At 40.9% G+C, this 24,713-nt stretch overlaps 1 protein-coding gene across 1 annotated transcript in view; it reads left to right on the top strand.

Moving 5' to 3' along the window:
• Positions 1-452: 452 nt before the first annotated feature.
• ME1 (malic enzyme 1) overlaps positions 453-24,713 on the top strand; it is a 218,091-nt gene continuing 193,830 nt past the window's right edge. Inside the window, exon 1 of the mRNA XM_055433822.2 lies at positions 453-621. Coding sequence (XP_055289797.1) covers positions 544-621 — 78 coding nt within the window. The 5' untranslated portion in view covers positions 453-543. The remainder of the gene's footprint in view (positions 622-24,713) is intronic.

Raw genomic sequence — 24,713 nt, 5'->3', positions numbered from 1 at the left:
CAGTTGAGGTCTTTTGCAAAAGCCCCCCACCCCCGCCCCGGGTCTCCCTCTGTGCCTGGGCAGCCGTCCTCCGCCCGAGGCTCTGGGTTTCCCATCCTTTCCCAGCCTCCCCGCGGCTGCGGCTGCGGGGGGCACCTCGGCCAGGGGCGATGGTACCCCCGGGTCGGGCGGGCGCCCCCCGCCCTTCAGGTGCTCCCCCGGAAGCACGTCCCGCACGCAGGCACGGGCCGGGACGGTTGCGACTGGAAACTGATGGCGGGCGGGGGGCCCCTGGGCGTGTGGAAGGGAGCGGCGCCACCCGGGCCTCGCTTTCCTCCTCCTCCTCCTCGCTCGCCTGCTCGCCTGCCATGACTCAGCGCTTCTCGCAGGCTGCCCCGCTGGGGACGCCGGCTCCTCGCCGGCTCCTCCCGCCGCGTCCACCCCCTCTCGCCACCCACGCCCGCCCCCCGGCCGCCGGCCCTTTCACCGCGCCGCCGCCGCCGCCGCCGCACTCCGCGCCCGCGTCCCGGCAGCATCCGCCGCCCGGCCCGCTCGCCCCGCGCCATGGAGCCCCGGACCCCTCGCCGCCGCCACACCCCCCAGCGCGGCTACGCCGTCACCCGGAACCCCCACCTCAACAAGGTGAGCCCGCGGGCCCCGGCCGGCTCACGGGCAGCGGCGCCCCGGGGCAGGCAGGCCGGCGGGCGGCGGGGGCCTCCGGCGCGACCCCCGAGCCTCGGCGCTGGCCTAACGCAGCGGCCGCCGGGGCGGGGGTGCGGGGACCCCGGAACGCGAGGGGAGGCCGGGGGCTTGGCGCGGCGCCTCGGCATCTCGTCTGGGGAACGCAGGCGATGTCCAACTCGTTTTTAAAGACTTCTCGGCTTCGCCAGAGCCAGAGCCAGGGCAGAGAAAGGAGTGGCAGCGAAGGGCGTGAACGGTTGTTGTCTGTGAGGGGAGCAGGTGGGCTGCCTGCTGGGGCCTCGGGGTGCCAACCCACGTAACGAGGCCCGCCCTGGGGTGCCGATCCCCGGAGGCTGCGGAGGGAGCGAGCTGGCCCTACTGGTCCAGCCTGGACGCAGACGTGCTCTGAGAGTGGCGGCTCACGTGAGCAACCTGAAAGTCAAGGCCTCTTGGTTTCTGGACGACGCGGTTAAGAGCCTGAGCTTGCCTGGTGGGTGGCTTCAGCCTCGGGCGCTGCGTGGCCTGGTGCACCATCCTGTCCCTGACTTGGGGCTGTGGGGAGAGCCAGATTTTTTTGAATCGGGCCTTCTGGAAATGAATTTCCTAAGACCTCGCCTCCTTTTCATTAAAAGGGCGATTCAGTGCGAGAGACCCCTTTTCAGATCCGTTTCCTTTTTCTTCACAGGTAATTAAACTCCCGAGATCTCTCTCAAATGAAAAAACACCTCGGCATGTATAAATTTGCTTATTGGCTATTTAGCAGTCACCCTCTTTTTATAGTCAGGTTTGTCTGCGGATGGTTCCTTTTGTATAAAGGTGTGCTTTTTGACTCCTTTGAATTTGGTACTTGGAAAATGCCATCAGTCAGCACGGAGGCCTGTTAGTTCATTTTGGGATTCTCTTTACTAGACACTTTTTTCCATCAAAAACTGGACTCAGCACCCCTCTCCCCGACTATGTTGCCTGGTAATTTGTACATCGTTATTAATGGCATGAAGACGTGGGGTTTCTTTGATTTAATAAGTTCTAGCTCCTGTGAGTTCTTTTTGATGTTTATGATGACAGCCAGTTTTGCATATCTATAATTATTTAGCATTTCTGGTCATAGAGCATTATGAAGTTTTAAATATTTTCCGCTTATTTTTTCCTCAATGATTTTAATTGCTAACTTGATTTTTTTTTTCTTCCTTTTCATTCTAAAGGTTGGGGCCTATTTTAGGTAGAAAAAAAGGGAAAATTTGATGTGACAAAACAGTTTAATGCTTGTGTACCTGCCTGCTATGATTCATGACCAAGTACTGGGTAGCCTCTTAACAAGAATCACATGAGTGGTATAACCTGTTTGTTGTTTGAATTTCCTCAAGTCGCTGAGGAGGGTGCCTATTTCAAGTGGGTTGATAGAATAGGCAATCCCAGAGCAAGAGTCATTACGCCATTACTGTTTACATCAAGAATTTATGATCTTGACATATTTTCAGTGGTCTTCATGAGTAAGGATTAATTTCGACTGAAGAATAATAGTAGCACAGAGATCTTCCACCAAAGGCATTAAGGTGTGGGTGGCATTAATGTGTTAGGAACACCTTTTTTGAATTTGTAATTGAATTTTATTGCATAGCATCAATTTGGACTTAAAATTCAGGTGCCCGACTTTGGTGTGATTAATGGAATAAGTTTTACTCTTGTACAGTCCTAAGATTGTGTGGTCCTCATGGAAATAACAGAGTATCTTCATATGAACCATTGAAACTACAGCTGTGGGATCTTCTTGAAGGACCCTGCTCTGAAGACCTCTGGGCCTTTAAGTTTTCCCCTAGCCCAGGAATTTTTGTTGGCTTTTGTGGTAATTTTGGGTACAAAGAAACACTAGTAGATGTTCCTCCTGTAACACCCTACCTAGCCTGTGAGCTGGCTACACTAAGCCTTTGGCCTCTCACACAGACCTTCATCACCTTACCTTTGGGTAAGTGAGACAGTTTTTCTGGTTTTATTTTCAGTATTATAGTCTGTCTTACATGTAGATGGGATTCCCCTGGTGGCTCAGAGGATAAAGCGTCTGTCTGCAATGCAGGAGACCTGGGTTCGATCCCTGGGTTGGGAAGATCCCCTGGAGAAGGAAATGTCAGCCCACTCCAGTATTCTTGCCTGGAGAATCCCATGGACAGAGGAGCCTGGCGGGCTACAGTCCACAGGGTCGCAAAGAGTCGGACACGACTGAGCGGCTTCACTTTCACTTTACATGTAGATGTGAAAGGAACATCTTCATCAGTTAGCATGTTCTTCATGTTCTGCTTCTGTTATCCAACTATTTGTAGTATGGTATCATGTATATGTGTGTTCTCAGTTGTGTCCGATTCTGTGTACCTTGGACTATAGCCTGCCAGGCTCCTCTGTCCATGGAATTTTCCAGGCAAGATTACTGGAGTGGGTTGCCATTTCTCCTCTAGGGGATCTTCCCAACCCAGGGATTGAACCCACATCTCTTCTGTCTCCTGTATTGGCAGGCAGAAATTTTTTTTACTACTGTGCCACCTGGGATGCCCCTCTAATTTATTTACTATTATGTTGAGCGTAAAATCAATCTGTCAATTAGGTTTACTGTCTTCTCCAAATTTATCTCATTAGTTCATCAGTTTAGCTTTCCACTTAAGATATATTTGCCGAATCTCTTACTTAATACCTTTTGTCTGTGTGTAATTCCTATAATTAAGATGTTTAGTTGATTTAGTTATGATCTCTTCAGGGAAGACTCTCCTAATTATCTTAGTCTTATTATCATACTTAATACCTTTGTTTTTTATATAGTCTATTGTGGCATGTCATTTAGTATTTACTACAGTGTATTTTTTATTTGAGTTTGATTGTCATAGGGCAGGGATTGTAATCCTTAGTACAGAATTTTGCTCAATGTACATTAAATATTTACTGAATAAATGAACCATGTTTAAGAACTTTTTTTTGTCTTTCAAACAGAACTCAACTTTTAAAGCAAGTAGGTCTTAAAGTGGTTGTTTGAGCGTTATTCTAAGACATTTACCCTTTTTAATGTAATTTCTTGAAAGTAAACTCACATTGAAAGCTAAAGCTCAGTTGACTTCATATACCATTATATTGTATTGTGTAATTGCATATAGTCAGAAATGATGGAATTTGGTTTAAGCTTGGGCATGCCATGAAATTTTATTTATTTGCTGGATAACCTTTGAGAGGTGCTTAATCTTGGTACAAATTGAGTTTAACAGTAGATGTAATCAGAATTAAAAAATAAAGAATTTAAGGGAATTCCCTGGCAGTCCAGTGGTTAGGATTCTACCCTTTCACTGCTGAGAACTCAGGTTCAGTTGCTGGTCAGGGAACTAAGAACACATAAGCTGTGGAACATGGCCAATAAAGAAAGAAAGAAGTTTAAAAAAACCTTAGAGAAGCAGAATCTTTCTTCCCTGGTGATAATTCCTGTCTGGTTCTCACTGTTTGTATATTCACGTATGCATCACTGCAGGTAGGATTGCCTTGTAGGACATGGAGAAGCATTTCTGCCTGACACATAGGAGATTCAGTATCTTTCTGTTCATAGCCCAAATTGCTTTTGTTGTGCTTATCTTTGAGTTATATGTCCTCTGATTTAACATTTAATGTTTATAATTTTCAAGGATATCCTCTGATTTAGATCAGCTGTATTTCAATTTTTTTCTCAGGGATTTTCAATAATAAATATTAAAATAATGTTTCATAAATCACTCGAGTTAAAATTCTACATACAAAACTAATCGCACTTATTTTTTTTATTTCCCAACTTATTATTTAGCTGTATTTCTTTGTGCAGTGGTAGAAAACACTAGTTGATAGGTCTGTTATAATTAAGTTGTGTTTACATGGTTTCTGTATCTTTAAGATGAAATGATAAATGTGATCTATAAGTAAATCTCTCAGAGATGCTGTTCTTCAACATTTTTGTCAATTAGATCCAGTCTAAGATAGTGATAGTGATTTATCTATGTCAGTTTTGGTGAGCCTGTTAACTTTTACATGTGAGAAATGAGCTTCTGGGCATGTGCTTTTGCAGATGTTTGTCTTCATATGCCAAGACCTAGTTGAATGTGTTATAGTGAAAAAAGGAAGAAAGAAGGCTGATGACTATGGAGGAAAGGTACCTTAAACCTCCTCTTTTTCTTCCATGTAAACTGTACTGGAATGAATCATTCATAAATTTTTCACCTAGTATAGGCTTCCCAGGAGGCTCAGTAGTGAACAATCCATTTGCAGTGCAAGAGATGCAGGAGACATGAGTTTGAGCCCTATGTCAGGCCGATCCTCTGGAGGAAGAAATGGCAACCCACTCCAGTATTCTTACCTGGAAAATCCCATGAACAGAAAACTCTGGGAGGCTACAGTCCACAGGGTCCCAAAGAGTCAGACATGATAGCAACTGAGCACACAGTTCTCTGGAGTTGCCTCAACAGTATGAGAAACTGGTATATTATTTAATGTGAAATCTTGCTTGTGTGAAGGCCATCATAATGAAGATGTACAGCCATATGCCTCCATATTTGTCTGTTGCCTTGGTGACACAGAATCAGTTCAGTCGCTCAGTCGTGTCCGACTCTTTGTGACCCCATGAATCACAGCACGCCAGGCCTCCCTGTCCATCACCAACTCCCGGAGTTCACTCAAACTCATGTCCATTGAGTCGGTGATGCCATCCAGCCATCTCATTCTCTGTCATCCCCTTCTCCTCCTGCCTACAATCACTTCATGGGAAATAGATGGGGAAACAGTGGAAACAGTGTCAGACTTTATTTTTTTGGGCTCCAAGATCACTGCAGATGCTGATTGCAGCCAGGAAATTAAAAGACGCTTACTCCTTGAAAGGAAAGTTATGACCAACCTAGATAGCATATTAAAAAGCAGAAACATTACTTTGCCAACCAAGGTCCTCCTAGTCAAGGCTATGGTTTTTCCCGTGGTCATGTATGGATGTGAGAGTTGGACTGTGAAGAAAGCTGATCGCCGAAGAATTGATGCTTTTGAACTGTGGTGCTGGAGAGTCCCTTGAGAGTCCCTTATACTGCAAGGAGATCCAACCAGTCCATTCTAAAGGAGATCAATCCAGGGTGTTCATTTGAAGGACTGATGCTAAAGCTGAAACACAGAATAGCACAAAACAAAAAAAACATTGTGTTTTAATGAACAGAAAGATGAATTCGATTTGAGAACTGATGATGTGGAGTATGGGCTTCCCTGGTGGTTGAGACAGTAAAGAATCTGCCTGCAGTGCAGGGGATCTGGGTTCAATCCCTAGGTCAGGAAGATGCGCTGGAGAAGCGAGTGGCAACCCACTCCAGAATTTTTGCCTGGAGAATCCCATGGACAGAGGAGGCTGGCAGACCACAGTCTATGGGGTTACAAAGAGCTGGACATGACTGGCTGATGTGGAGTACAGAAAATGTTGAAGAGAGGAATCGCTTTGAGGTTTTTCATTTTGTATTCTGATGTCCTTCAAACTTTTGGACAAGTGTGGAAAATATGAAATAATAGAATGAAGCTTCTAAAACTTTGTGTCTAGAAGAAGTGAAGTCACCACTTCTTTTCATTTGAGTGAGATTTTCTTTTATTTTCTTTATAATATAGAGTGATGATATCACTTATTTCTTTTACATTTTAACATATTTATTCAGAATCCACTATATGCTAGGTAATATTCTGGGTACAGGGGATATTCAGTGAATAAGATTCTTGCTTTCAGTGTACTTACATTTCCATTGTAATATGATTTCTGTTTTAACTCTTTGCTCAGATATTAAAGTGTATATATTAGTTTTCCTTGAATTATATATTATAAAACAAGTTTTGATTACAACTAATTACTGATATATTTTTATATGTAGAGTTAGAACTCATAGCTAGAAAGATTATGAAGTACTTATTTTTTTAGTGTACTTATTACTCCCTTCTCTCTTGAGTTTTTGATTAGCAAATCGAACATGATTGTGTGACCTATTAAATTTATGAATTTTATAGTAAAAAAAAACCCCTATATTTAGGTCTGGGTGAAACAGATTTACGTTTTAGTCTCAGATTCATGTAAATGCACTCAACTGACATCATATGACCTTTGCAATCTTTCATAGATTTTCACAGAATGCCAGGTGGAGGTTAAAGAATGTCTCTGTGGAGAAAAAGAACAAGGAAATCTTTTTGCTTCTCAGGACTCTGGTCCAAGTGTGTAAGGGCTTGGAAGTGTATGAGAGAAAGGTAGAGATATGCCCTGGGGATTTAAACTTTTTGGGGTGACTGCAGTGAAATGCAAAGATAAAAGATTTAAAGAGTCCAGTGAAACCAGCCTTTAATATATTTGACTTTGGAAGTAATCAGGACTCGGACAAGACAAGTATTTGGACTGTTTTCCAATGGTTTTCAAAACTGACATGATCAAATAGTGTTACAGACTCCAGGTGGCCTGATTTGTTCTATTTATTACATCATTATTTATTCTGTGTTACTAAGCCAACTCAACAAACACGTTGACAGTGTATGGACCCAGAATTGATCAGCGGACATGTTGCAATTCAGCAGGACTAATTTGGGACTGTTAGTACCCTAAATGATTAAGAAATTGTTTTAGACATGGGGCCTAAATATATAGTGTGGTTTTTATATACTTAAAGTGCTATTTAAAATATTTTATGGCTTATATATTAATTTTTACCCATCTGACTTAGTGTATGTAGTATAATACATTTTAAAACAAAGGATTATTGTTGCCGTAAATGAATTTAGAGAATTTAAAACATCAGTATTTTTCCTCAGGCCCTGAAGATATATCTAAGTTAGCCATCAGCTAAACTGGTTTCAGATGCTTGAGGCCTTTGAAATTAAAGACAGGGGAGACACTGTGCCTTTAAACTTCTGTAGTTTAACCAGGTAGTTTGGGAAGTCAAAATAGTAATTGATAATGTTCTCTAAAAACATGGAAATATAATTATCAGAGGTTCAATGTAAATAAACTCTAGACCTAACAACTATTATATTTTTAATATTCAGGAAATGCTTAAGTAACGGCATTAGCAAAAGTATTTACATGTTCATAGGAGCATGATTCTGTGAGTTATATCATGATTACATTATGAGTAGCCCTGTAGTAGTTAAATTCTAGACTGTCTCATTAAGACCTGGAAACTGAAGGAGGCCTAAGGCTCCATTATAATATTGGAGTTGGGCCCCTACAACTTGTAATATATTAAAATACATTTAAAACATCTATTCAGAGCCCTCTAAAATACTTTCAAACTTGTAACTCACTATGTATGTACATACATAATATATGTATAAGTATATTGTTATGGGCTGAATTGTGTCCTTCCCAAAATTACGTCTTGAAGTTTTAACCTCCCATTTCTCTGAATTTAAGCATATTTGGAGATAAAGTCTTTGAAGAGGTAATTAAGGTAAAATCAGGTCTTTAGGGTTGTGATTTCTTTCGCCGTCTATGGGGTCGCACAGAGTCGGACACGACTGAAGCGACTTAGCAGCAGCAGCAGGTCTTTAGGATAGGAAAAGGCAATGGCAACCCACTCCAGTACTCTTGCCTGGAAAATCCCATGGATGGAGGAGCCTCGTAGGCCGCAGTCCATGGGGTTGCTAAGAGTCGGACTGAGCGACTTCACTTTAACTTTCCATATTCATGCACTGGAGAAGGAAATTCCCTTGCCTGGTGAATCCCAGGGACGGGGGAGCCTGGTGGGCTGCTGTCTATGGGGTCGCACAGAGTCAGACACGACTGAAGTGACTTAGCAGCAGCAGCAGCAGGTCTTTAGGATGGACCCTAATCCAATACGACTGGTGTCCTTAAAAGAGGAGACCGGGACTCAGTGGGAGAAGATAGGCATCTGCGAGTCAGGGAGAGAAGCCTTGGAATGTAAGCACCCCACCGACTGAAATCTTGGTCTTGGACTTTGAGCCTCTAGAATTGTGAGGAAATGAATTTCTGTTGTTTTAGTCACCCTTTGTCGTACTTTGTTATGGCAGATTTAGCAAATTAATACTTTTAGGTAATTGGAACAAAATTTCATAATACACTACTTTGCCTTGCTGTGTACTTTGCCTTGCTACTCTAGTAGTATCCCATTTCAATTTTTTAAAAAAATATTAGTTGTGATTCACTAATGAATCACAATCCATTTAATCCATTAAAATCCAGGTTTAAAAAATTCTGCCCTTTTGTTTAAGTAGTGCTTTCATGTAGCTGGGAAGATTATTATAGAGTGAGTTTATCATCTGTCTTAGTGTTGCATCAGAGGTTCAGGTTTGACTTGGTAATACTGCACTAGCCTCCTTTTGTTTTTCCATCTACCTACCCAAATTGAGGTATCTCTTTAACCAATAATCTGAAAGCTATGAGATTGTTATTGTCGTTACTAATAGTGGCAGGTCTGGTTAGCCAGCAAAACAATAAGATCTTATGTACCAAGAGCCAAAAAAAATGGAAACTTAGTGGGTGTTTTTATGAGCCTTTAAATTTTTTGCTTATTCAAAATCTTGCTTATATTTACTTTTTATGTATGTTAAGTACATAATGACAGAATTAAGAGCAAATTGGTCTTTATTGATAACTATGAATGAAGATTAACTCACCCACTAATAAAATTATTTTTGGGTTGTTTCACAAAGTACAAGCAGACTGTGCTGCATATTGAAAAAAGAAATGTTACAGAAAGACTAGAAACAAAGATATGAGAAAATGAAAACAGCAAGAAACAGGGTTGTCCTGACATCAGACAATGTAAAGTTCATGCCAAAAAACATTAAATGAGACAAAATACACTTTATAATGTTGAAGGGTATGATCCTGAGTGAAGTTATAATGAATGTCTGTGCACCAAGTAATACAGCAGCTACCTTCATGAAAAAAAACCCTTTAGAACATGCAAGTCAGTTCAGTTCAGTCGCTCAGTCGTGTCCGACTCTTTGTGACCCCATGAATCACAGCACACCAGGCCTCCCTGTCCAACACCAACTCCCGGAGTTCACTCAAACTCATGTCCACAGAGTCAGTGATGCCATCCATCCATCTCATTCTCTGTCGTCCCCTTCTCCTCCCGCCCCCAATCCCTCCCAGCATCAGAGTCCTTTCCAGTGAGTCAACTCGTCGCATGAGGTGGCCAAAGTATTGGAGTTTCAGCTTTAGCATCAGTTCTTCCAGTGAACACCCAGGACTGATCTCCTTTAGAATGGACTGGTTGGATCTCCTTGCAGTCCAAGGGACTCTCAAGAGAAATATAAAAAATGCTAACACTAGAAGAGTTCAACAAATCTCTCTCAGTGCAGTACGCATCATAGGGGAAAAAAGTTGTCTTCATGCGGCAATTTTTTCCTCAAATTTCTCAGGAAATTTATGTTTTTCCAAGTGATGGGAAAATTCAGTTGAGGAATTGGGAAAATTAGAGAGCTTAGTAAATAGCATAGAGATATCAGAGATATTACGGATTTGAGAGACCTATTGACATAAGTCAAAAGGAAGAGCTGGGAATGGTACTTGTAGAGTCAGACATTAAGGCTTACATTCCCTAGGATCTTCACAGCAATAATTATTTAATCAGTCAGTTTTGCTTGTAGCCAAATTCTAACAACATCTGTATTTTAATTTCTCTGTCTAGACCATTTACATTTAATGTGATTATTAATGTGGGCCTTATAGGTGGCTCAGTGGTCAACTATCCGTCTGCAGTGCAGGAGTTGTGGGTAACACGGGTTAGAATTCTGGGACAGGAAGATCCCCTGGAGAAGGAAATGGCAGCCCACTCCCATATTCTGTCCTGGGAAATCCCATGGATAGAGAAACCTGGCATGCTACAGTCTGTGGAGTTGAACACAACTTAGCGACTGAACAATAACAATAATTAATACGCTTGAATTTCTGTCCAGCGTTTTATTATCAGGTGTCTGTCCTCTCTGCATTTCTTTCTTCTGTTTCTCCTTTCCTGCCTTCTTGTGTATTATTTAAATGTTTTTATTATTCCCTTTTAATCTCTGTTTTTGACAATATCTCTTTGTGTAGACTTTATTAGTTGCTATGGAAATTATGATATACGTACCTTTTAATAATCTACTTAAAATGAACATTTTACCACTTCAATTGGAATGTAGAAATCTTACCATCATATAGGTCTCACTGCTTTCCTCTTTATGTTACAGTTGTTATATGTATTATATCCACTTACATCTTCATGCATGTATTACATAATGAGATTGTTATGTATTACAAATTGAGATATAATTGACATGCTGGCTTAAAACTCAGCATTCAAAAAACTAAGATCATGGCATCCAGTCCCATCACTTCATGGAAAATAGATGGGGAAACATGATAACAGTAGCAGACTTTATTTTCTCGAGCTCCAAAATCACTGTGGACAGTGGTTGCAGCCATGAAATTAAAAGATGCCTGCTCCTTGGAAGAAAGCTATGACAAACCTAGAGAGCATATTAAAAAGAAGAGACATCACTTTGCTAACAAAGGTCCACATAGTCAAAGTTCTGATTTTTCCAGTAGTCATGTATGGATATGAGAGTTGGACCTAGAGAAGGCAGAGCGTCGAAGAATTGATGCTTTCCAACTGTGGTGCTAGAGAAGACTCTTGAGAGTCCCTTGGACTACAAGGAGACCAAACCAGTATCCTAAAGGAAATCAACCCTGAACATTCATTGGAAGGACTGATGCTGAAGCAGAAGCTCCAATACTTTGGCCACCTGATGCGAAGATCCAACTTGTTGGAAAAGACCCTGGTGCTAGAAAAGATTGAAGGTAGGAGAAGAAGGGAGCGGCAGAGGATGAGGTAGTTGGACTGCATCATCGACACAATGGACATGAGTTTGAGGAAGCTTGGGGAGGTGGTGAAGGACAGAGAAGCCTGCTGTGCTTCAGTCCAGGGGGGTTACAAAGAGTCAGACATGACTGAGAAACTGACAAGAACAGTAATAGACATGATGTTATACTAGTTTCAGATATACAGTGTGGTGATTCCATATTGTAATATTGTGAAATGATCACCACAAGAAGCCTAGCTAACATCCATCATTGTACAAGGTTGCAGAAAATTTTTTTCTTGTGAGAAGACCTTTTCAAGTGTACTCTCTAAGCCAACTTAACTTGCAATAGCATTTTATTAACCGTAGTCATCTGGCTGTACGTTTCATCCCCTGGACTTACTTATTTTATAATGGGAAGTTTGTACCTTTTCATCACCATCACCCATTTTGCCCATTTCTTACCCCCCACGTCTGGCAACTGCCAATCTATTTTCTACATCTGTGTGCTCATTTTTTGTCATTTAAAAAAAAATTCCACATATAAGTGAGATCAAACAGTATTTGTCTTTCTCTGTCTGACTTCACTTTAGCATAATGCTCTCAGGGTCCATCCAGTTTATTGCAAATGGTAAGATTTCTTTTTTTTATGGCTGAATAATATCCCATTGTATATATTTACACCACGCTTTCTTTATCCATTCATCCATTGATGGACACTTAATTCATCCATTGATGGACACTTAGTTTGTGTCCCTATATTGACTATTGTAAGTAATACCTCAGTGAACATGGGGTGCGCATATCCTTTTGAGTTAGTGTTTCGTGTTCTACAGGTAAATACCAAAACGTGGAATTTCTGCATATGGTAGCTGTGTGTTTAATTTGGGGAAGAACTTCCATACTGTTTTCCGTAGTGGCTGCCCCAGTTTCACTTGTACCAACCATACATGAGGGTTCTGTTTTTTCCACATCCTTGTCAACACATGTTATTTTTTATCTTTTTGCTAATAGTGATTTTAACAGGTATGAGATGATATCTCATTGTGGTTTGGATGTGCTTTTCCCTGATAATTGGTGATATCGAGGACTTTTTAATGTACCTGTTGGCCATCTATATGTCTTCTGTAGAAAAATGTCTATTCAGATCTTTGGCCCATTTTTTAAAAGATAGAATTCTTTGTTTTTTACATGTTGTCTGGAAAGTATTTTTGATGTAATAATTTAATATAATGTTTATAATTTTTTAACTGTCATACTCATTTTAAAGAATTAGGGAAAGGACACTCTACTATAGTTACCCAGCTATTTACCATTTCTCTTCCTCTTCTTTCATTCCGATGTTTCAGGTTTTTCTCAGGTATCGTTTCCCTTCCAGCTAAACAATTGCTTTTAGCATTTCTTTAAGAGCATTTTTCTGGAGACCAGTTGTCTCTTTTTCCCTTCATCTGAGATGCCTTTATTTCATTTTCATTTCTGGAAGCTATTTTCACCAGTTACAGAATTCTGGGTTGACAGTTGTTTTCCTTATACCCTTTAAAAATGCCGTTTCTCTTTGTTTTGGCATCTCTTCCATCTAATGAGAAATCTGCAGGCATTTGAAATATTCTGTGTATGTAATGTGTTGTTTTTCTCTGAGTCCTTTAAAGATGTTTTCTTTGTTTTTAGTATCTTAAATTTTTTTTTGGATTTGGCTTTCTGTATCTTCTTGGCATTTGCTGAGCTTATTGAATTTGTCAGTTTATTTCTTGTACCAAAATTGGTAATTTTTTGGCCACTATTTCTCCAGATTTTTTTTTTTTTTTCATTTTCCTCCTTTGAATTCTGTTGAAATAAATGTTAGGCCTTTTGGTATTGTTCCATAGGTCCTTGAGGCTCTATTTTTTAGTCTTTTTTTTTCTTTTCAGATGGTTAATTTCTAAAATAATCTGTCTTTTAACTGACTGTTTGCTCTTGCATCTCTGTTCTAGTCTTGAGCCCATCTGTTAAATATTTTATTTCAGTTATTGTATTTTTTCAGTTCTAAAATTTCCATTTGGTTCACAGCTTTTATTTCTTGGCCAAGACTCTTTATCTTTTCTTTCATAGTTTTGCCCTTATAGATTGCAGCAGAGTACAATAACTGATTCTAGGTCTTCATCTCGGAGAAGGCAATGGCAAGCCACTCCAGTACTCTTGCCTAGAAAATCCCATGGATGGAGGAGCCTGGTAGGCTGTAGTCCATGGGGTCGCTAAGGGTCGGACACGACTGAGTGACTTCACTTTCACTTTTTACTTTCACACATTGGAGAAGGAAATGGCAACCCACTCCAGTGTTCTTGCCTGGAGAATCCCAGGGACGGGGGAGCCTGGTGGGCTTCCGTCTATGGGGTCACACAGAGTCGGACGCGACTGAAGTGACTTAGCAGCAGCAGCAGCAGGTCTTCATCTAATAACTTCATTATATGTGTCATCAGGGGATTGGTGTTTGTTGATTATTTTTTCCTTTGAGAGTTAACATTTTTTTGTTTCTTTGTACGCTGAGTTAATTTTTCCATCTATTTTGGATATTTGAGTATTAGAAGATTTTAGGTTTTGGTTAAATCCTCAGATGAATAATGTTCTTTTTAGTTTTTTAGAGTCACTCAACCTGGTTGAAAGTGAAAGGGTTAGTCACTTGGTCATGTCTGACTCTTTGGGACCACATGGACTGTGGCCTGCCAGGCTCCTCTGTCCATGGAATTCTCCGGGCAAGAATATAGTGGGTTGCCATGCCCTCATCCAGGGAATCTTCCTGACCCAGGGATCAAACTCATGTCTCTTACGTCTCCTGCATTGGCAGGCAGGTTCTTTACCACTGGTGCCACCAGTTTGAAAATTGGACCCACCTTCTGTGGATTGTGGTTCCAGGGTCAATTATATTTTCAAAGCCTACTTTGTAGTGTCGTTTGGACCTGTTCATTGTGTGTACCACCCAGTGGCCAGTGTGGGATCTACACAGTGGTTTACTTTATGGTTTTCAAATCCTTTGTTATGCTGTTTAAAGTCAGATCTATACATGAATAGCCCAGAGGTGAGTCCCAGAGTTCATAAACAACTTTATGAGATTGCTTTTTTGAGTTCTCTTTCCCCTGTGATCTTTCTGATATTTCTTCTCTTTTTGGGATCCACACTTTGCAGCCCACTTGCCAGAAAACTGGGCCTTTAGTTTCCCCGCTGCTGTGTCCTTCCTCCAGATGCATTTGCATGTGGGGCCAAGAGAGAAAAAAATGCAAACCAGACCTTTGACCCATGATCTTGGGACCATCACTCCTTTGGTGGAAAAGAAGCATTTTCATCCCTCAGAGATTTAGTTATCTGCAGTGCCCATCCTTCTGACATCCACTACAGAATTGCTTGGGGGTTGGGACTGGAGAGAATGGAAAATAATAGTGAATTTACCTGCTCTGTGGTCTCTTAAAAAGGTACCAATTTCTGATTTTTTGACTGGAAAGAGAAATCTTCTCTGAGTACTCTTTTTGTCTGCACTCAGTTGTACATCCAGCTTTTCTGCTGCTTTTTGAGAGAAGGCCAGTTGATTAGAGAGGGGGATTTAAAAAAAAAAAAAGCCAGGTCATACTGAAGGGCAGAACTCTAGGGAACCTCATTGATGGTTTGATGATCCCTTGGATTCTGGTCTTTTCCCCAGGTCTTCTGCTACCATTTATTTTTCAGAATCTTCAGATGGTTGCTCAGTGCATTCTGTGCAAGGTCTATAGTTGGATTCAGTGGGAGAGACAAGGAAAAGTATGCTTACACCATCTCTCACAGGATCAGAACCGTCAGATTGTTTTTTTAAAGATGTGAATGTGTGAAACTAAGTCTAACTTGATGTTTAAGTTTCAGGGGGAAAAAAATCAAGAGAGGAGCTCTCAAACGTGTATTCACATTTTTGCCCATTTTCCTGAAAACTTATTTGTTACAAGCAGATAAATAGTAGTAAAGGTTATTCTGTGGAAAATCATCCATTTCTGTGTAGAGTCCTGTGGAAAATTTTCTGTATTCTAAGGATTTCGAAAGGTGGTTGGGTCTTCTTAACATCTGTATAGTACTTTACTTCTGTTATTCATGTTGCGAATGGCAAAAATACTGCAGAAATTATAAGATTTGAAGTTCCTTGGTGGAAGTGTGTTATGCTGGTTTTATTATAGCTTCAGCTTTCAACATAGTTGCTCAAAGGACCTGGAATATAGGTAAGTATTCTATAAAAAATAGTTTATGAGGGAGGTGGGAGGGGGGTTCAAGATGGGGGACACATGTACGCCCGGGGCAGATTCATGTCAATGTATGGCAAAACCAATACAATAATGTAATTAGCCTCCAATTAAAATAAATAAAATAATTTAAAAAAGATAAGTGAAAGATAATTCTTGAAGTCGTTCTGATAGCTCTGTTCTACCTTTCATATGTGGCCTTAAGCTCTCCACAGATCACACACCACTTTGGAGGATGTTCATACTATTAGGTATGTGGTAGAGAATCTATTTCCTTTAATGGATGTTAGGATGACCCATGTATCATTTAGAATTAGACTTTGCTACATATAACAGAGGCTTCCCTGGTGTCTCAGATGTAAACTATCTGCCTGCAATGCAGGATACCCGGGTTCCATCCCTGGGTTGGGAAGATCCCCTGGAGAAGGGAGTGGTAACCTACTCCAATATTCTTGTCTGGAGAATCCCATGGACAAAGGAGCCTGGTGGGCTACAATTATTGGGTCACGAAAGAGTCCAGCATAACTTAGTGACTCACACCACACACACATATAACAAAACCCAACACAACAGCAGTGACTCAATTAAGATCTAGCTTATTTCTCTTTCATACATGAAGGAAATTAGAGTTGGTCTTGGAATCTTTGGTGGGTCCACAGAGTCATCAGGAATATTGCAGCTCTGCTGACTTGAGGAGCACTTCATGGTCCTAATGACTATGGTTTTTAGACATCATATACTCTTTCCAAGCTGGCTGCAGGACAGGAACACAAGAAGGTTCACTTTCTTGTGGAGTCAGCTCTCTCAGAGGAGCCCTCCCACAACCCACACAACACTTCTGCTTCCATATCATTGTGCAGGACTTTGTCACATGACCACATCGCTCTCCAGGGTGGTCTTTATCTGATGCATGACCACCCTACATAATATTAGGATATTCCTGCGTGGGAGGAAGGGAAGAACAGATGTTACAGTAGGCAGCTAGCCGTCTGTACCGTAGCCAGAGCTGCCAGAAACAAAAGGATAGAGATTGAACCAATATAAATAAGAGAAACGATCATCATATTCTTAGAAAATGAGATAAATGGTTCTTAATATGCTTCAGGATCCTTGCAGATTCACTGTAGAAAAATAAAAATACAAAAATGTAACAAGTTTGTTTCCCTCCCGTTTCTGTGCTCCAAGCAAGTTGGTTTCCCTTTCTGGAGGCAACTACTGTGTCCATCGACCAGGGTTTCCATTATATATTAGAAATATTGTACACAGTGTGACTGTAAATGTTGTATGAAATTAATTTTATATATTAAAATACATTGATGTGGGGCATGAATCCCTTGGCATGATGAAGACGAGATGGTGTTATAAAGAGAAAGGGTGTAGTTGGGAATATGTGTGTGAATCAGATGGAGACACTTGGAAGCAGACTGAGAGCCATGGTCCCAGGCTGGTGATCCCTCTCAGCTGTCTGGTGCCCTGAAACTGGTTCTGAAGCTTTGTTTTCTCTTTCTTCTCTGAGCTAGCTTGAATACGGGGGTTCCTCAGAGTGGGAGTCACAGATACGGTGGGGCGAGTGCTCCTGACTGCCTTAAGCATTTTCATGAAAGGGCATAACTCATCAGGATGAAAAAAAAGCAGTCTAGGTTTAAGGTTTAAAACCTTACCTGGTCAGTGAGGACTTGCCTCTTTTATTCTTCTCACAGCTGCTGTTTCCTTCTCTCTGCTTTCTCCAAGAAGCCACGCTTTTCTGCCTCAGGGTTTGTGCCTCTGTTTCTGGCAGTGCCACCCCCAGAGTTTCGCCTGGTCATCTCCTCCTCTTCTACCTGCCCTTTAGATTTCATTTGAACCTCACTGCTCAGTGGGCTCTTCCTTTTTAACCCTCTCACTGAGGTTGGATCTTAAGTTTTCCCTTTTCTTTCTAAACTTCATGAAGCTTTGAACTGCATTACATATGTTAACATATTAATATGAACAGTCACTGTTCCTTTGGTTTAGTGCCTGCAATCACTGTAAGCATCCACTTAACATAAATTTGTTGAAAAATATTTGGTGAATATGTTGATTAATTTTGTATCAATTTGACTGGGCCACTGGATGACTAGGCTTAGTCAAATATTATTCTGGGTGTGTCTGGGAAGGTGTCTCTGGATGAGATTAACGTTTGAACTGGTAGGCTGAGTAAACAAGACTTCTGTCCCTAAGTAGGAGGGAACCCCTCTCAGACTGCCGATAGGCTGGGGTTCCCTGATGGCTCAGATGGTTAAGCGTCTGCCTGCAATGCTGAAGACTCAGGTTTGATCTCTGGGTCAGGAAGAGCCCCTGGAGAAGGAAATGGCAACCCACTCCAGTACTCTTGCCTGGGAAATCCTATGAACAGAGAAGCCTGGTAGGCTACAGTCCATGGGGTTGCAAAGAGTTGGACACGACTGAGGGACTACGTTACAGGCTGGGACATCAGGTTTTTTTTCCCTACTTCTGGACTTGAGCTGAATCCTTGTCTCTTCCTGGGTCTTACACCCAGTGGCCTTTACCCTAGAACTATGCAATCAGCACTCCTGGTTTCTCCAGCCTTTGGACTTGGACTCAACCTATACTGTTGGCTCTCCGAGCCTCCAGCCTACCAACTTCAGACCAGGGGACTTGTCAGCTTCCATAATTGCATGAGCCAATTCCTTATGGTAAACTGCTCCAGATGTGTCATGTGTACACATCTACCCTACTGGCTGAGTTTCTGTAGAGAACCTGGATCAGTACAGTGGGCTCTACAGTCTTCCATAAAGTAACTCTGCTGCTGCTGCTGCTAAGTCGCTTCAGTTGTGTCCGACTCTGTGCAACCCCATAGACGGCAGCCCACCAGGCTCCCCCGTCCCTGGAATTCTCCAGGCAAGAACACTGGAATGGGTTGCCATTTCCTTCTCCAATGTGTGAAAATGAAAAGTGAAAGTAAAGTCGCTCAGTCGTGTCCAACTCTTAGTGACCCCACAGACTGCAGCCTACCAGGCTCCTCCGTCCATGGGATTCTCCAGGCAAGAGTACTGGAGTGGGGTACCATTGCCTAACTCTAAGAGGAGACAAAATATTTATGAAAATCTCCACTGTGGATCTGAAGTAAGAAAGCCATCTTGTGGTGTTTCTGGGAATATCATGTGAAGTATATATATCCCTTAGGGAACTGAGGCATAATTCTTTGCAACAGTTCTTAACATATTTTTTGCCAAAGTGCCCTTTGGAATTTTGGTGACGTCTGTGTAGACTCCTCAAATCAATGGTTTAAATAAATAATTTTTTAAATAATAAATACTGTTACATAAGAAACCAATTATAATAAAATGTAGCTATGGGAACATGGGAAAATAAATGTGGGATATTGTAAGATATATTACTCTTTATTAAAGACTTAAATAGCAAGACAATATATTTAAATACGGACAATTTAAAGTAAAATTTAGGGACTTTCCTCGTGGCCCGGTGGTTAAGAATCTGCCTTGTAATACAGGGGACATGGGTTTGATTCCTGGTCAGGAAACTAGGATCCCACATGCTGAGGAACAGCAAGCTGACCGGCTGCAATTGCTGAGCCTGTTCTCTGCAACTGGAGAGTCCATGTGCTGCCATGTAAGAGCCCGAATGCTGCAACTGATACCTGACACAGCCAAATTAAAAAAAAATTAGTTTTTAAAAAGATTGTTGAAGGTCATCAACATGACTAGACTACATGTCTGTTCACGTTCTAAAACAACCATATTTTGGTCCTAAAACTATTGTAATTTCAAAATAATGATAAATGATATTTCAAGATACGTGCCCCAGATTTAATGTGATATGAAAATATTTGTTATTTCTATTTATGACAGAGTCACAAGAGCTACTAAGATTTCCTTTGTTTCCTTCCTTCTTTTATAATGGAAGGAAATACTTAGTTTCATAGAATTAGTGAGGAAAGATGTCCGTGCTTAAAGACTCCTGACTTACACCTCCTCATTTTTTGGGGGTCTGTGATTATCAGGTATATGGACCTTAGGCTCACAACCTTTGGTAGGGAACTAAATTGGATCTTCACAAAAAGTACAGACAGGGTATCTAAAAAACCGATTCTTAAATTCAGGAGCTTTCTGACAGTACCAAGACCATGAAGAATAAAAGTCAATATTTACTTAGCTCTTGTGTATTCATGATTTTGTTTTAAAAGTTAGTAACACAAGCATTTTTATAATACTTTATAATTTACATAAGATGTAAAAATATCTGGTCTCACTTTATCCTTTCAACAATAGAGTGAGACACTCATAACGTACACACAGATTGTGTATTCCATGTTTGATTACTCCTGTTTAATAGATGCAGAAGTTGAAGAGAGTCTCCTTTTAATCCCAGACACTTTAAGTACCTACTGAAAACCACAGTGTTAAATAATATCTACTTGTGAATTAGTGTGTGTGCGCTCAGTTGTGTCCAACTCTTTGCAACCCCATGGACTGTACCCCACCAGGCTCCTCTGTCCATGGGATTTCCCAGGCAAGAATACTGAAGTGGATTGCAATTTCCTCCTCTAGGAGATCTTTCCCACCCAGGGATCGAACCTGCATCTCCTGCATTGGCAGACAGATTCTTTACTGCTGTGCCACCTGGGAAGCCCACTTGTGAATCAGATTTGGGTCTCAATGCAAATAGATTTATGTTGCCATGAATTCATATTTGCTGGTGAATTATGCATGTAAGTTTAAAGTGTACAAATCAATGGAACCTGTAATATACCCAGAATGTACTAGACAGCTGCCTACAACAAAGACTTACCTAGTCCAAAATGTCACTAGTGCTGAGGTTGAGAAGCCCTTGTTTAGATGAAAGTACTTAAAGAAAATCCCCACAAGCTCTGACACTTAAGGATGGTAGGCGGAAATGTCGTTTTGTCCAACTGAGTTGATCTTGAATGCCTGGTCCAAGTCAATTTAAAAAGCTGTCACAAGTGGATTAATTTAATTGAATAATTTAATGTATGTGTGGAAAGTTCAGTTGTTACTTGAGAGATTTCAAACCGTCGGCTCCCTGCTTTTAGTTTGAATGGGGTGCATTGGTTGTTCAGAATAGAACTACATAGAACTGAACTACATGAACTGACAAGTTGTTTCAGATCCATGTATGTATTTATCCATTTGTTTATCTAAAGTTGATTGAGGCACTACTCCATCCTGACTTTGAATTGGGTGCTGTCGTACAAACATGAGTAGCATAGTGCCTGTTTTTCAGAAGCACCTAAATCTCTGGGTAAAATAGCTGTGAAACAGAAATCATGAGGAATAGGAAGTTCCGTGATAGAAGTACATGGTGATGTGAGAGAACACTGGGGGACACCTCTCTAACCCAGAGAGAAGGAGGAAAGCTTTCTTGAGGAGGATTCACCATTTAGCTACAGGCAACGGACATTTACACATGCTTGTGTAATTTAACTGGTAGCTAATGTGTTGAATTGCTGTCTAATTTTCATACTCTGTAGATTTCCTTCTTTTAAAAATTGGAGTATAGTTGCTTTACACTGTTGTGTTCATTTCTGCTGTACAGCTAAGTGAATCAGCTATATGTATACTTATATTCCCCCTTTTTCGAATTTCCTTCCCATTTACCCTATAGGTCACCACTGCATAGATTGTTCTGCTTCCTCAGAGAGTTAAGAAATCAAATTAAGTCACCATAGACAATTATCTTGTAATCCTGATCTTTCGGTTCGCTGAGTAATCACTTTATGTATTATCATGGGCATACTTAGAGGGTTTTGTCTGAGACACACACATATTTGTTGTTGTTCGGTCACTAAGTCATACCTGACTCTTTGTGACACCATGAACTGCAGCACGCCAGGCTTCCCTGTCTTTCACTGTCTCCCTGAGTTTGCTGAAACTCACGTCCATTGGGTCAGTGATGCCATCCAACCATCTCATCCTCTGTCGCCCCCTTCTCCTCCTGCCCTCAATCTTTTCCAGCTTCAGGGTCTTTTCCAGTGAATCGGCTCTTGGCATCAGGTGGTCAGAGTATTGGAGCTTCAGCAGCAGTCCTTTCAATGAAGTGCAGATGTCCTTGTGATCACTAGAGACTCTTCTGGCGTTAGGTATTATGCATTTGGTTTGGATTATTCATATATATTTTGAACCAGGATCTTAGACTTAGTTTTATCCTTTGTGTATGTTGGTAGTTTCAAAAGTTTACTAAGAATTACCAGTCTGCTTACGTAATAGTAACTTTTTGCTACTGTGAAAAATGTGAAATTTACCTTAAAACTTCTTTGAGAACAACAGCACTCCATCCTGCTGAAAGGATTTTGAAACTTTATTAATGTTAGTGTTGACATTGATGGTTAACAACTTCTTAGCCTTTATAAGGAATATATAAAGTTCTGACTTTTAAGTAAGAAATACTTTAATTAAACCTCTTGTCTATATTTTCAAAATCCATTTGCTGTCTTAATAGAGGTGTTCTTTCTTTTCTAAAATTAAGCAAACATCACTTAAGCTACAATATGGGTTACTTGCTTATATCCTATAATGCCTGGATGAAATGTTTGGGGTGTTGTATGATTACGAGGGTCAGACACGACTGAGCGACTTCACTTTCACTTTTCACTTTCCACTTTCACACATTGGAGAAGGAAATGGCAACCCACTCCAGTGTTCTTGCCTGGAGAATCCCAGGGACGGGGGAGCCTGGTGGGCTTCCGTCTATGGGGTCACACAGAGTCGGACACGACTGAAGTGACTTAGCAGCAGCAGCAGGAGCATGATTATGATATTTTCTAAGTTTTAGAGTATCTAGGGTCAAGTATGTTTTAGGTATATTTTTATAATCATTACTTATATAAGTTTGAAAATGAAAGTGTTAGTCGCTCAGTCGTAGCTGACTCTTTGTGACCCCCATGGACTGTAGCCCATCAGGTTCCACTCTCCATAGGATTCTCCAGGCGAGAATACTGGAGTGGGTTGCCATTCCCTTCTCTGGAGGATCTTCCCGACTCAGGGATTCAACCCCGGTCTCCTGCATTGCAGGCAGATTCTTACCTTCTGAGTCACCAGGGAAGTCTGAATTACTCTATACTCAGCTCAGTTCAGTCTCTCAGTTGTGTCTGACTCTTTGAAACCCCATGGACTGCAGCACGCCAGGCCTCCCTATCCATCACCAACTCCCGGAGTTTACTCAAACATGTGTCCATTGAGTCAGTGATGCCATCCAAATATTTCGTCATCTGTCGTCCCCTTCCCCTCCAGCCTTCAATCTTTCCCAGCATCAGGGTCTTTTCCAATGAGTCGGTTCTTCCCATCAGGTGGCCACAGTATTGGAGTTTCAGCTTCAACATCAGTCCTTCCAATGAATATTCGGGACTGATTTCCTTCAGGATGGACTGGTTGGATCTCCTTGCAGTCCAAGGGACTCTCAAGAGTCTTCTCCAACACCACAATTCAAAAGCATCAATTCTTTGGTGCTCAGCTTTCTTTATAGTCCAATGCTCACATCCATACATAACTGCCAGAAAAATCATAGCTTTGACTAGATGGACCTTTGTTGGTAAAGTAATGTCTCTGCTTTTTAATATGCTGTTTAGGTTGATCATAACTTTTCTTCCAAGGAGCAAGCATGTTTTAATTTCATGGCTGCAATCACCAACTGCAGTGATTTTGGAGCCCCCAAAAATAAAGTCTGTCACTGTTTCCACTGTTTCCCCATCTATTTGCCATGAAGTGATGGGACCAGATGCCATGATGTTAGTTTTCTGAATGTTGAGTTTTAAGCCAACTTGTTCACTCTCCTCTTTGACTTTCATCAGGAGACTCTTTAGTTCTTCTTCGCTTTCTGCCATCAGGGTGGTGTCATCTGTGTATCTGAGGTTATTGATATTTCTCCCGGCAATCTTGATTCCAGCTCATGCTTTATCCAGCATTAATATGATTATGGTTGCAAACATTAAAATTAATTAATTCTGTTGTCATAATGAATTCCCACATGTGTATAGATTGTCTTCAAGAAATTTCTGATTTAGATAGTGTTTGCCTTTTTGCCATCCAGCTTGATTATTTTTCGTCATTATCTAGAAAAAAGAAGGCAAACTACTGAAGTTCACTGGAAATAGTAAAGATGGTTATCATGGAATGTAGATCTTATTTGTTCTGTTCTTATGGTAATAGTTTCTAATACATTACTCAGGACAAAGTTTCTTTCTCAGTTACGTTTGCTCTGTGCAGACATGGTTTCCAGTGTCTTCTGTTATGCCAGGAATTTTGTTTTCATTTCTGCTTGGTAGTCTCAGTTTTCTCAAGAAGATATACATAAATTAATTATTAGTGTCCAAAAGAATAGTTGTGCTGTTTGCTGCCCTCAGAAGTGAAACAACATACCATTCTGATGTCTAGGGATTTAGTCCAAAAGCCTTTTTCAGAAGTAAGGCAAGTAATAGAAAAGAAGAAAACCAGGCTTGAACCTTGAGTGTGTGAGAATGCTTTTAGGGAATTAGAATTCTATATGGTCTGGAAACCTAATATATGTATAGCTAAGCTTTTGAACTACATGAAAAAGACTCAATAGAAGTCATTTGAAAGTTAGAACCTGCATCTACACCTTGGACACACTGTCCTTTCTTGGCCCTGCAGGAGAACCCTAAGGTAAAAATTCTTTGAAGCAGATATGTTATCTCATCTTTTTAATAAGAATATTTTAAAGGTAGTGTGTCACTGTCAGGTTTTAGACATAACTGATCTGTGTATAAATTTCTCCAAAATATATCTCTATTAATATGTCTCTGTTATAGTTTGAAACAATGAAATAGAGAGCAGGGATTATTGCATTGTTCAACTTACTGTTTTTCTGAATACTTTTTGGGAAGCTCCTGGTTGGTAGCAATCACACTGATGTGACATTCTAAAAACTGCCATATGTATTTAAAATTTTTCAGGGGTTTTAAGATTTAAGTTTACATATTCATTGTTTTTCTCTTTAAATTTATTTGGCTATGTCGAGTGTTAGTTGTGGCATGTGGAATCT

The sequence above is a fragment of the Moschus berezovskii genome, chromosome 10, assembly GCF_049115385.1.
Source record: "Moschus berezovskii isolate FMDL1 chromosome 10, NW_MosBer_1.0, whole genome shotgun sequence".
Taxonomy (NCBI): domain Eukaryota; kingdom Metazoa; phylum Chordata; class Mammalia; order Artiodactyla; family Moschidae; genus Moschus; species Moschus berezovskii.
This window is presented reverse-complemented; position numbering and strand designations above follow the sequence as displayed.